The 13,394-nt window shown below is 38.2% G+C and overlaps 2 protein-coding genes across 4 annotated transcripts; one reads left to right on the plus strand and one right to left on the minus strand.

Annotated features, from left to right (window-relative positions):
• Nucleotides 1-2,994: 2,994 nt before the first annotated feature.
• LOC116014820 lies at nt 2,995-6,784 on the plus strand. 2 transcript variants are annotated; one of them, XM_031254773.1, is made up of 7 exons: nt 2,995-3,353; nt 3,485-3,655; nt 3,907-4,092; nt 4,606-4,736; nt 5,029-5,197; nt 5,371-5,500; nt 6,238-6,784. In XM_031254773.1, the coding sequence occupies exons 1-7, from the start codon at nt 3,033-3,035 to the stop codon at nt 6,489-6,491; spliced, it is 1,362 nt and encodes a 453-aa protein (XP_031110633.1). In that variant the 5' UTR covers nt 2,995-3,032; the 3' UTR covers nt 6,492-6,784. The 2 variants fall into 2 exon arrangements, with proteins under 2 accessions (XP_031110633.1, XP_031110634.1); XM_031254774.1 differs by having other exon boundaries at nt 6,247-6,784.
• A 318-nt stretch (nt 6,785-7,102) lies between these two features.
• On the minus strand, nt 7,103-13,076 carry LOC116017507 (meiosis-specific protein ASY3). Of its 2 annotated transcripts, none has more exons than XM_031258114.1 (11): nt 12,924-13,076; nt 12,378-12,481; nt 10,642-12,045; nt 10,198-10,336; nt 9,335-9,478; nt 9,172-9,235; nt 8,935-9,084; nt 8,779-8,837; nt 8,313-8,447; nt 7,660-7,751; nt 7,103-7,224 (listed from the first exon to the last, which is right to left on the minus strand). In XM_031258114.1, exons 2-11 carry the CDS (start codon nt 12,408-12,410, stop codon nt 7,162-7,164), a joined length of 2,283 nt encoding a protein of 760 aa, XP_031113974.1. In that variant the 5' UTR covers nt 12,411-12,481; nt 12,924-13,076; the 3' UTR covers nt 7,103-7,161. The 2 variants fall into 2 exon arrangements, with proteins under 2 accessions (XP_031113974.1, XP_031113975.1); XM_031258115.1 differs by having other exon boundaries at nt 10,642-12,102; nt 12,924-12,944.
• Nucleotides 13,077-13,394: the final 318 nt, after the last annotated feature.

The following is a 13,394-nucleotide window of genomic DNA, read 5'->3' on the forward strand; positions in this document are numbered from 1 at the left end:
AGTAAAGGTAATAAAGCAATTCTCAGGCCGCCGGTTCACTCTAGCATGGATGGCCTGAGAATTATGGCAAATAACCTCAAGGTCGATGTGACCCTGTTTCCAGAACAGAAAAAGGCCTCCTGCGAACCCGATGGGGTCCACCAAGAAGTGGTTATTGTAACCTAAGTTATAAGCAAGAGCAATCATCCTATCCGCCCTAGCGGACTGGATTTCCAATAAGCAGAAAGCATCAACTTTGGACGTGATCAGGAGCTATTTGACATGCTTTCTGACACGCCCATTGACAATGCCTCTGCAGTTCCAGGTGAAGATCTTCATGACAAACATGTGGTCCCGGGGGAAGTTTGGCCACCGCCTTCCCCAGGCGTAAAACAAGATGTGGAGCCTAAAACAAAATTATTAGCAGAAACACCTGTCACCTTACCAGTTGAAACATTAACGTAATCAGATTGGTGCCCTCGCCCAGTTCCTCTTCCCGTACCACGAGCGACGTCGGCACGCCCTCCCCGCCCTCTAGATGACGGAGTAGGGGCGACAGTTTTCACAGGCTGGGTCGTGTTCACCGCGAACTACGGAGGCGGGGAAGGAACATGTGGAGTTTAGCTGAGGTTAGGAGACTTACCTTTGGATCCTTGTATGGATCCCGGGTTGGGCTTGTTCTTGTCATTTTTGTTTCGTCTTGTGGCAGCTTCGCCATGGTCTTGAGAGTCGGCCAGTATATCAAACTGGTTTCCACGAGTATCGTTGAGATTGGCATCTTTCTTGTGTTGGCGGGGTTTATTCACAGCAGCCCTTGGCTTGTTCTTCTTCATCACCAACATCCACGTACCATAGCGGGGTTTTTCCTGGATGGGGGGAGTCGAGGATGGCGAAGCAGTTTGCCGAATGCCCTCCGCTTTCGGAGATGGTTCTCCGTTCAAATCCATATTCGGGGTTTCTCTGTCGTCAGCCGGTTTGGCAGCGGGGCACGCCTGTTCGCGGTGGCCAACGACACCGCAGTTGAAGCAAACGACGTGTAGGCCTTCATATTATACCATTTGGATATAGTTTCGCACCTAGATTTCTGAAACTAAGGGCTTGTTAAGATCGACTTCGACCGCCGCTCTGGAGAATCTCCCCTTCGCCGCAACCGTCGTTGTTCTGTCTACCTTAAGTGTCTTACCAACGTTCTCTAATATAGCCCTAATTGTGTAATCTCTGAAGTACTCCATTGGTAAGTCTGGAAGTCTTACACAAACCGCCATCTTCGAGAGCTTTGCTATACGAGGTCTGAACTCTAGCTCCCATCGCTGGGTTACAAGATAATTATCGAATATCTTCCATGGTTAATCAAGAAAAGCGTGGAGATAATCGATTTTGTGGGAGCTGCCAAAACAACCGTAGCCAATGCCAATAAGCGTCATTTTACCTTGAACGTTCCACATGGTGGGCAGTCTTTGATTTAGGATGTTGAAGTGGATGTTTTTGCCCAGGTATTTTATTATCAAAGCCATCTTCCATGTGCTGCACAATTCCTTTCGTAATTCCTTCGAGAACGTAACTCGCGGTTTACCGTCGGCCATCTCGTTGGCATCCAGTTCTCAATCCGACTCCACATCAATATCTTCAAAAGCCCATTCGTTAGCGTCTACCCGCGACGAATCTCCAGCCGGGGAGGTGTCGATGGACGCCACTGCATCCGCAAAAGAACGCTTGTAGGATCGCTGCTTCTTCGATGAGTGGGCATGAGGGTCTCCTTCCTCCATGAGTGCATCTGGCGGGTCGCCACCATGAACATATGGCGCTTGCGCCATCAGAAGGCACCACCTGCCGCCACAACGGCTAGGTTGGAGCGAAGAACTTACCAAAGATAGTTACTACACGGTAAGAAAACCGTAACAGACTAGAGAGAGAATTTTCGTCCTCGCTGAGCCAGTCATCTTTTTGAGAACTTATTAATGGATAGGAATATGATTAAAAACCAAAACTGGACAAACTAAAACAAAAGAAAGTAATAAATTGTGAGGGTTTCTTTAATCTCTCTCTTCTATGGTTATCAACGCGGTCGTCGCCTCCGTGAAGCAAGCGGATCGGAGGTGGCGTCCCATCATCTTCCCTTGCTACCATCTCCACCTCAGACAGCATCCGCCCTTCATTGTCTTCTCTGTTTTCACCGTTTTTCCTCCATCTCCATTGCTACTAGTCGTTTCTCTCTTATTTTCGCATTGTTGTTTTCATTTGTTTTGATTTACTGTTTTAATTTTGTTTGCAATTTATGTGTTTTCCTCTCGTTGTTTTGACGAGTTTCTTCCTCTCGTTTACTTTGGCAAGTTCTTTTTCATAAAGCGTGAAACGATAAAACTAGTCATGACGTATGTGAATCTCATCCTGGGTGACAAACATGACAATGAAAAGGATACTCCTTTGAACTATGATATGCAGTTCAACCCGTTGGAGATATTGTCAATGGATAGAAGAATGAAAATAGATACTCAGGTGGTGTGCAAGACTATTCAACCAGTGTCAGTTTTGGGTACGTTTGACCAAATCATTAAAGAAGTTTTAAGTTCATTCAAAGAATTCAGCTTCAAATTTGTAAAACAGTCCGCGAATCAAGTTTTCTATAACATTGCTATGGAAGTTGTTTTATGTCTGACTGTAAAGAATGTTTGACCATTCCATCGATCTTTATTGTAAACTTTTCAGGATTAATGAATTAGCTTCTTTATTTAAAAAAAAAAAACATAATCAGTCTTATTTTCTTGCCAAAAAAAAAAGAGAAGTAGAAATGGGAAGAGGTTCATGCTCCTGCCAAGGACCTTGTGGTCCAGTGGCATCAAACCCTTTTTTTTATACGGGAGGTGGTGGGTTTGAACCTCAGTGGAGACGATACTAACTCTTGTGCTTCAATAGGTTGAGAAAATAGTTATGAACGGATACTACATTCTAATAAGTTAGTAGTATTAAAAAAAGAAAAAAAAGGTTCATGCTCCTCATTGCTTGACAGTTGACACACGAAGGCCAACCCAAAGCCCTGAAATCTGGAAGTGACGATGAACACGAATGGCAACAACAAAGATGATGGGAAAGGAATAGCTGGAGGAGGAGATGAGGCTTGTTGGATGGGCAACAAGGTGAAGGAATTCTTGAAGAAGGAAGTTCCGGAGTGGGACGACGAAGCGAACGTTAGAGCAAGGTTCAAGGCATTCAGCGGCCAGAGGTGTGATTGGGAGCCCCTCTACCTTTTCTGGCGGGACTTGATTCTCAAGGTTGCTCGACACCTCCGCGTCTTCATCATTCGTCCTTCTCAGCTTAAGATGATCTGGTTCAGCAGAGCAGACGGCTTGTCCCCTTTGTGCCTTGATCGAGTGCTGGTAACAAAGATTTCAGCTTCTCAGTTTTTTCTCCAATTTCTTCTTTCTTATAACCCTCCAAACACTTAAATACTTCTGTCTACTACTGCACATGCATTAATTGATTGATTAGGGTTCAATTTACATTTCAGCTCCAAATGTATAGCTCCGGTGAACTCTTGTGGAATGCCCGACTCATGGACCCGACTAGTGGGCAAATCTCTCGAACTTTTTATAGATTAGCCGATATGATACGTTTTTCTAGACCATCAGTTCAAGAAACCCTTGTTGAAGATTATTACATACTATCAACGTTGTTAGAGGTTTGTGCTTTTGTCTTTGTCTCTCAAGTCTCAATGCTTGTAGATTGTAGCCTTCATTAATCCTTTGCTATTCATTATTTTGGAAATTACATATTCTTCAAGTCATTCAATATCATCTCCTTCTTGTCTACTTCTATGTTGTTGTGTTTTCCCCTTTACCTAGATTGAGCCTACTTTTTTCTTTCTTCTTTTTATTGACATTATTGAATGATGAGTGAACATCATTAAATCTCTAATCCCATGAATGCTAGGAAAAAGCTCATGAAGTTATCCAAGTTTTGTGTGAAAAACACTGGACATCTTCATGCATTATTACAATGAGGAATTTCCAGGAAATTTGTGGGGGAATGAAGGAAGCATATGCCATACTGGGTCACTTGTCAGGGGCTGGGAAAGCAAAGTACCTTGCCATCACCAACAAGAGAGATCAAGTAGAGGTAACATCAATTGCTTTTTATTTATTTTTCCGCCTTATAGCATGAGTAGTAGATGACATGGACAATAAATTGGAAGCAATAAGAAAATGAGAGTTTGTTAGTAAGCCCCCTTATTAAAATATGAAGAGTCTACTCTCACAGCTAGCTGGTGTAGACCAGATTGGTAGGCACAATAAAGCAAATTCAAATATTCAATTTATTGTATGTGTATGGGTGGCCACTTTCTTTTGCTACCAAATGAAGTGAGTTTCCATTCTTGTGATCTGGTTCTCTTAAAGTTTTACATCAGAGAACTTGATCTATCAGTATTACTTCCTATGTTATGATCAAAGTAACCCAGAGAAAGTTCAACTTCATAGCCAGGTGTTCAAAGAGTCTGTTGGTAGGTGAAGATTGGTAATTTCAGCCCAATAAACCATAGTATGTTGACTACTCATCAGAATTCTAGTGGATAAGTGTTTGTAGAGTTGGCTATTGTTTGCTAAGCTGATGTAGTGTAGTTCTTTCTTGCAGGGAGTGAAAGTTTTTCTTTCTGGAAAATCTTCAATAGGGACGACAGGTTTAGATTACAATTTGCTGCATTTAAATTGGACAGCAGATAAGCTTGATCAGCAGCGGGAAGTGATCGATCAGCGCTATAGTAGGCATGGATGTTATCCTTCTGAATACTAAAGTTACCTCTAACTCATTCCAATCTTAGATTGCATAATGCAAAGTGGGACAATAACATGGTATTTCTATTTTCTAAGCCAATGACATGAATAACTTTACCCAAAAACCGTTGCCATAGATTTATTGCGTGGTTACCATTTATAAGAGCCTTTTGGTCTATAGTACAGCCAAATGTTAAATTTAATCTGTCTTCAGTCATCAACTCTAACTTAGTCAAATTGTAATACCTTCTGTTTAACAGTTAGGCACTTGCTCTTTCTGCAGGTTTAAGAATTCCGCTTTAGCTTCTTTAAAGTCTGGCAACAAAAGAGCTGCTTTAAGGCATGCAAGGGAAATGAAACTGGCATCTCAAAGTAGAGAAAAATGTACACTGCTTCTGAACCGAGTTGAGGAAGTGTTGAGAATTATTGCTGATGCAGAATCCTCAAAACAGGTCAGACAGAGTATCATTTTTACTCTTGCCTGACTTCTTCTTCTTCTTCTTCTGTTACATCAATGCTTAATCTAAACACAAAATTGCTGAACTCAGATGACTTGGACAACTGTTGGAATTGAAGTTTTTAAATTTTGTAATTCTTATTTCACATTTTGCTCACATAATGGCAGGTTTCTGAAGCAATCCGAGTTGGTACGCAAGCTATTAAAGAATATAGGATTAGTGTTGAAGATGTTGAGCTCAGTTTAGAGGAACTTGACAAATATATTGAATCACAAAACCAAGTCAATGAAGTTCTAGGTATTCTTCTCATCCCTAATAAAGCATCTTGATTGCACTCTAATGGAACTGATACTTGTTGTGTTGATGACTATAAAATTATTATTTGTGGATCGAGGTTTTAATTTATCAATCTTATTATTAAAGAAAGCACATATTCAATGCATCTCATAATTTATTAAATGAACCATGTTTGCATAAAAGTTTTTGCTTTAGGGAATAGGAAACATCATCAAACAAGGTTAGCAATCCTGTTTAGTGTAATATCTGCTAATTTTTTCATAAGTTCCCAGCACCACTGCTGATAGGAACTGATTCAGCTACATGAAATGCTATTATGATTAAGCAACCAGTTCTTTCATTTTTAATGTTGGTCTTGTTGGTAAATTACATTACACTCCATTAATTAATAACAATGACATTTTTATATTGGGGAAAGGGTCAAATGTGTCCTTGTACTTTTAAGTGCAATCATAGTTTTGGAATTTCATGCAATTAAGTTCCAATCTTTACAAAATGATAACAATCTGTTTAATTGCACAAAATTGGAATCTAATTACAAGATATTGGGAGTTCATAACCTTAATTGCACAAAATTGGAGGCTCAAAGCCTTGATTTCATTTTTTTTTTTAGTTGAGGTGCCTTTTTTAGCTAAAAGAGGATATATTTGGCGCTTTATCCCCTTTATTATGCTACTGCCTAAATTTGGCAATCTATTACACAGCTTTATGTGGTTGTTATATGGTATTAAATACAGCATGTGCAGAAACCGAGGACGAAGGTATTGAAGATGAGCTAAAAAATCTGGAAGTTGAAATTGCAGAAACAGTCCAGACACCGATTGCAGTAGCTGAATCTCAGGGAACCTCTAATACATTGAGTAATTTGAGTGATGCTCTATTAAAACTTCATCTTACAGACAATGTAGCTGAGAAACTGGTGGTACAATCTTCAATGGTGGTACAATCTTTAATGGAGAAATCAAAAGATGCCAATCTTGAAGCTGCTTAACATCAATTTGGCAGCTCCCACAAAAAAATCAACCCCATTGTTTTGTTTTACATTGATGAGTAAATTAGTGCACTTTAGCAGTTATATGTAGGAGCCAATTTTCAGAAAGAGTTAGTATCGTAGCATTATTATATACGGAGTAATACAAGTGTGTTTAAATCCATGTTGCAATATGCATAGTTTGCAGCTTGTGAAATATCAGCTAACTATGCAGCTTGTGAAATATCAGATATTCTGTAAATGCTTATTTTAAACACCCCTATTCCATTAGTATTTAGTAGACGTGTTTAAGATGATTTTCTCTTTCTCTCTCTCTCTCTCTCTCACTTGTGTGCTCAATTTTGATCGAGACCTCTGGCATTGCTCAGTTTCATGTGAGCTTTAGACGTCAGCTGAGCAATATACATTTTGTTGCAAGCTAGCAACTAACACCCATGAAATGAGCAGATTTTTTTTTTTCCTTCTACGCCTGCTTTACAAGAGAATCAAGTGATTTCAAACAACTTGCAGATGGGATGCATGTTTTTTCCAGCATGCCAGAATATTCTAAAACTGCATCTTCATTGGAAAGAAAAGAAAAAAAAAAAAAAAAAAAAAAAAAAAAAAAAAAAGGTTACTATGTTGTCTGGACTTGGGACGTTTTACAATCCATTAATCAGTTAAAATCTCATCAACTGAGTTTCAAACATTCAGCTACTACAAGTTTCAGTTGATGCATCTTGTCCCTGGTCAACTGCAACAATATCATAATTTAAAGCAATATTGAATAAAATTGTGATGTAAAATATGCATGGATCAAATTGAAGATTGAGTTTATGGCCAGTGCAGCTTCGGAGTGACCAAAAGTGTCTACTTCCTATATGTAAAACCAATGCTCATGGTTTCCAGTCTATCAGAGAATCAAAAACCAGGTAGCACCAGCATCCAATGTTTGAAAATCAATTATAAATAAAGAAATCTAAAAATGGCTTGCAGGTAATGCAGAAATAGTATTTTACACCACTATTGAGCTGTAAGCCATTATATTTTCAGTACTAAGAGAAAATGGGAAGCCCCTTTAAATCATAGTTCAAATAAGCAATGCACAGAATATTCTGTTGGTGACATTATGCAATCAACAAGCATGAGCAATGCAGCATATACTCAGATTTTGGATAAATAAACTTACATGGTGGACAGCAGTAATACTTCTGTGGGCATCAACAAGCCGAGTCTCAACTTCTTCTTCCAGTTGCAAGAGTAATTTTCTCTTTGATACTTCTATAACATCAAAAGGCTCTCATGTAAGGGTACAGCTCATGTTTACACTTTACAATCAGTATTCTTTAAGTTCAGAAAATAATGGACACACTACAAGGCATCTCTGCAGGAACTTCAACAAGCCTAAATAGGATGCATGCCCAAGAAAATAGAAACATTGCCTCGTAGGAGAAGAAAATCATAATATCTATAGATTTATTGATGGCCTTATGTAGAACACAGCCAAAAATCATTACCCAATTTCAAATGCCTGGGATAAAAGTTGTTTGATTAAAGTTTAGATTCCTTACGATTAAAGTCCAGATTCCTTTTTATAACAATATATGGTGACAGTGAGTTTTACTTCAAAATAACCTATTTTAGTTTTGACAATTGACCTCAAAATTATTAGACTAGTATGAAAAACATTGCAAAACCATAAATGTGGTGAGCAGAAAGGATGGTGGGAGGGGAAGAGCCATGTATTAGATCACCTTCTAGAGCTCCAAATTCAATGAATTTTTTTTTTTTGAGAGTAATTCAATGAAAATTTTTAAACAATCATACAAGACCTTGACATACTTTGCTTTTCCACTGTTGCTTTAAGCTCACTCTCATGTTCTTCTAGATGTTCGAGTGTGATTCTGCAATCCTGGAGATGTTGATTGACCTGTTCTTTGAATCTTACATAGATGGCATCCAACTGCTGTTGTTGCTCTATACCATAACATATTCAAGTGAGCTTTAAGATTAGAAAAATACAGCAAACCTAATGTAGTGAAAATGACAAATTTTCAGACAATATACCAGGAATGTAGAATAGCAAGGTTTAACATCCCACACAAGAAAGTCTATTTCAACCAACATTACTTAGTCACAACATAGGGAAAAGAGTTGTCTTACTTCACTAAGGGTCTTCATTTTGCATATATTTACACACAATAAATATCAAATTATCACAAGCAGAATCAAAATCACTTCAATAAAAAAAATATGCATATTCAGGAAAAAACAATCATATTTGATGAAGTTAAAACTTGATCATTACCTTGCAATATCGCTTCTAGATGCTTTTGATTAGCTTTACTCTTGCTGGTCACTGTCCTTCTGAAAAAAGAAAAGAAAGACAAAGACAAAATTAATCAATTAAATATAATCTTAGGGCACCACCTTGAACTTGTACATCAATCATCTATAAACTCACAGATCAGCTAGAATCTGAATTTCTGCAGTCTGCAATTCCCTGTGTATTCCCTCAGCGGCAGACTTTAGAATTTCAGCAGATCTTTTGTCAGCCATAGACTTCATTTTGGTTTTAACTCTTTGTAATGCAAAACCAAATAAAGCAACAGCTCTGGAAATTTGACACAGCATTTAATTTCAAAAGGCAGTAATATCAACAGAAACTTTTAAGTCATTAATTGAAAGATGAAGGCAATACCTATCAAACCCATCTTCTTCACTCTGTTCTGACTGTCTCAAAAGAGACCCACTATCTTCAAGTTCTGAAATTTAACACAGCACAGCACGCATGAAAAAAAAATAATAATAATAATAACCACAACAACAACAAGAAGTCAAGTTTGATCCACAAAGCTTTGTACCTTTTGGAGTGCCTTGGTTGAGAATTGACCCACGAAATTTAGTGCTACCTTTTTCATTGAACACAACTTTGCCTGGTTTAAATGCAAAATTTGGTTTCTCTGCAGTACCAATTTCAGGAGATAATGAGGGTGATTTCCTGCAACCTGCAGTTACATCATCTAACAATGCTGAGTTTCAACCTGGGAACTAGAATAAAGAGAAAATGAATAACAGAAAAGGAGTAACCACCTTTTAACACCACAGCCTTTCCTGGTCAACCAAAGATTACAAACTTCTATGATAAAATATGGTCTAGGTTGGGAGAGTCCCCCACCCCGCAGGTCCCCAAATAAAAATAAAAAAGTTGGGGTCTGCTCAACTTCAGATGAGAACCCAATGTGTTGGGCTAGAAAGCTCTTATGTTGAGTGCATAGTATGAACTGCAATATGGACATTCCTCTATAAACAATCCCTGACTTTCAACTAGAAACTAATATGTTTTTTCTTTTCACCAGAGATTTCAAGTCTCCTACTTTCTGGAACCTTTGATGACAGAATGCGTAGACTTCAAGCAAATAAAGTGATTGATTCTAGTCTAGTACTAAAAAAAGGATGAAGAAATAAGGCCCAAATCATGTTACCAATCAAATACAAATTATTTACTCATTAAAAAACATTATGAATAAACACATGCAATGTGGAAAAAGGATGGCGCATGCAGGTCAGTTCCAAAACATAAAGTAGTAGATATAATAACCAATTGCAGTTGAAAACTAGAAATTGTCATGCATGCTTGAAAACATGAAGTATGCCAGAAAGCATCTCACCAAAGAGGACAGTAGATATGCAAGAATCACATCAAGCAAAAGGGCAATGGAATAACCTTTAACATGAACCCCATCTTCTGAGCTCTCAGAATACCTATCATCAGATGGTGACTGAGAAAGCTTCACATGATTGTCTTCTCCAATAAGAGATTTTTGTTTCAAAGGAGGGGGATATTCCGATACAGCTGCATCATCCTTCACATTCAATAAGGAGAAGCAAGGACTAGATGATGCCATACTATGAAATATAATCCACTAAATTATCATTGTTGTAAAAGTACATAAGGTTGGAGTTAGTGTAGTTGCCAAGTGCTCACCCATTGACCATTAGGTCATAGGTTATTGCTACAGAATCAACCAGTTGAAAATAGAGTGTCCTTGTTCCGGAATCAACTGTTTAACTAAAGAGTAAGCTTGTATATCACTTACTTTTACTGACCTCTTATGAACAGAGAGCTTTTCACTTATGGTTAAAAAAAACAACAAATTATAAAGGATACAGATGAGGCATCCTGTTCATTTGACTTGTTTTCTTGTCTCAACCTCTGCAAATTCTTAAACTTTTGAATGCCCTTTGGGTTAAAAATTATCTCTGTATGGCTATGTTCATCCAATTCCTCCTTTTTACTTCTTTGTAGAGATCCAAGGAAATGTCTTTCTAAAGGTGTTTTCGTTGGAAAAGTGGGATGTTGGACATCACATTTTGGGTCAAAGTTCTCCTTTAAGGATGAGTTTGCTAAGTCTTCTGAATGATAGAGATTTTCTCGCAATTTCAGACTATTGTCTCTTAGCTGCTCAGTTTTTTCTACAACTGGTGACTTGTATAAATCTTTTTCTGAAGTATCAACTCTCAGCTCCAAAGAAACACTCGTTGACGTCCCATGGGATTGGGTATTACCAGTAGATCTCTCCACAGATGAAACTTTGTTGCATTTGGGATTCTGCTCTTGATTTTTGTCAGCATCCAGATCAACTGAGATTTCATGGGCTTCTATCTCTGAACTTTTTCTCTTCGTTAAGATTTCATGTTTCGTTAAAGAACCACCAGTGGCAGCATCAAATGATCTCTTAGCCCGTCCTTCTCCAAAATAGAAGATTTCCTTTTCTAATCTTTTCTCCTGAGCACAAGGGGCCACTATTTTATTAGACTTCCCCCTTTGCAATTTAGATGGGGCTCTCTTACGAGTAAATGGCCTGCTAACCATAGGATTATGACTTTGTGAATCATTTTCTATTGTATCCAAACTAGCCTTGAGAATATGATTTTCAGCAACTACTCTTTCTGTATGAGAACCTTCTGCATCAATATCAAGAACTTCAGAATTTGACCGGAGCTTCTTAGGTGAAGACACAGTTTCTAAGATCTCCCGTAGCCGCATTCTCAAAGACTCACTGCCCTTTATATCTGCTCTCTCAGTTTTATCCCCAGTAGATGCTTTCATTTGCATGTCTTCCTGTGCCACTGCAAACAAAAACTTGCCCGCACTCTCTGCAGCAGAGTCATTCCCTCCCTTCTCCTTGGCTTTGTTAGAAAGGAATTTCGAGTTCTGATCATCTAAAAATTGAACTGAAGATGCCCCTGGTGTTATCTTTGTTCCAGCTGATATGTTGCAAATTTCATGAATGGCCGGCAAATTTGAAGGTTGTTCCACATGATGAATGGATCTGGATCTAGTAGAAATCCAAGCAGATTTATCATGCAGTGAAGGCTCTCCCTGATTTCCTTTAGCAAGATTAGTTGCTATATCTCTGCTGTTTCTGTCATCAATACAGTAGCCCTTGCGATCTGCATTTCCACTCATGCTTTTGCATTTTGCAACAGAATCTACCACAACTCCTATGGATATCTTCCTAGGTTGACTGCATGGATGGTGATTATTGCCAAAGCTCTGGCACTTGCAGTCCTGACATTATGTGCAAACTAATCAAACATCTACCTCACTTGGGGGGGAGGAGAAAACCTACATGAAACAGTTTTGGAACAAATATTTTACAGAAAACATACGGGTACTTAAATATATAAAGCATGTGATGACCTAAACTTATGGGCAGATCATACTTTGAGATTTAGCAGAGTAAACCCAGATCCAGAAGGCATCAACCATCCATACTTACAATTTTCAAATACTAACATGATAAAAAAATTAAAAAAAGAAAGAAAGAAAAAAAGTGAGAACATAAAAAAGATGCGAAATCTTTTAAGGAATGAAATTGGTACAGCTGCTCTACTGCTTACATCTTGCAATTTTCGACCACCATCATTATCCATGGTGCAAATCCAGTGCCCACAAGTCTAAATACAAAGAAATGACCAAAATCTGCAATACAACCTGGGAGCACCTAAATCAGAAGGCAGCTCTGAGTCAGTTAAAACATCAGGAGACACAACTGATATGTGAAATGCAAACAAATCCAATCATTAGACCATATAACTTATTACTGTGAAGCAAAGTACACTTAAAGCATTGATTGATACGTGAGATGATGCTTGCATTTCACCCGAATGAGTTTCCCCGACGATTGCTATCTGAGGTATTTTCCGAATTCAAACTACCGATAACACCATTTCCGATCTCTGATCTAATAATCAAACACCATTAATCCCTTATGTTATTGTTTTCCCCGTGTTATAGTCGTTCAGCATAATAAATTTGCTTAACAAGTTGAAGAAATGCAAATTCAACAACAGCAAACATGAACCCATTTAACGAACATTTTGCCAAATCGAACAAATTGTACATAAATACTACTACATTACACAACAGTGCTACAGAGGTTTTACCTATCGATACAAGCCGTGACCATTCCACAGAATAGCTACGTTCCCCGACCCCGGACTTGCTAGAGAAACACAATCTCAGTCTCAGAGCGTCAGTCACAAAATAACACAAATGTGAGAGAAACTGGAAGAGGCGGGAAACGGGAGAGTAGTTGTTTATTCGCCCGCATCAAAATTCAAAACGTTCAAGCACGCATGTAGTAGGCCTGCTCACTGCTCAGTATGTCTTTTGACACATTTGTCCTTCGGAGTTCGGTCCAACATAATTAAATACGAGAATAAAAATAAAAAATTTGAAAAAAATATTTTGACCTGTTGAGGTCAAACCTTTTAAATCAAAACAGCATGTTGATATATATATATATATATATAGCACTAATGTAATATATAGTAAATTGTCATTTTGGTCCACTGACTATAGGGGTCATGTTAATTATCATCCACGATTTTCAAAAGTGTTAATTGTATACCATG

Source organism: Ipomoea triloba, chromosome 4 (genome assembly GCF_003576645.1).
Source record: "Ipomoea triloba cultivar NCNSP0323 chromosome 4, ASM357664v1".
In the NCBI taxonomy this organism is placed as follows: Eukaryota; Viridiplantae; Streptophyta; class Magnoliopsida; order Solanales; family Convolvulaceae; genus Ipomoea; species Ipomoea triloba.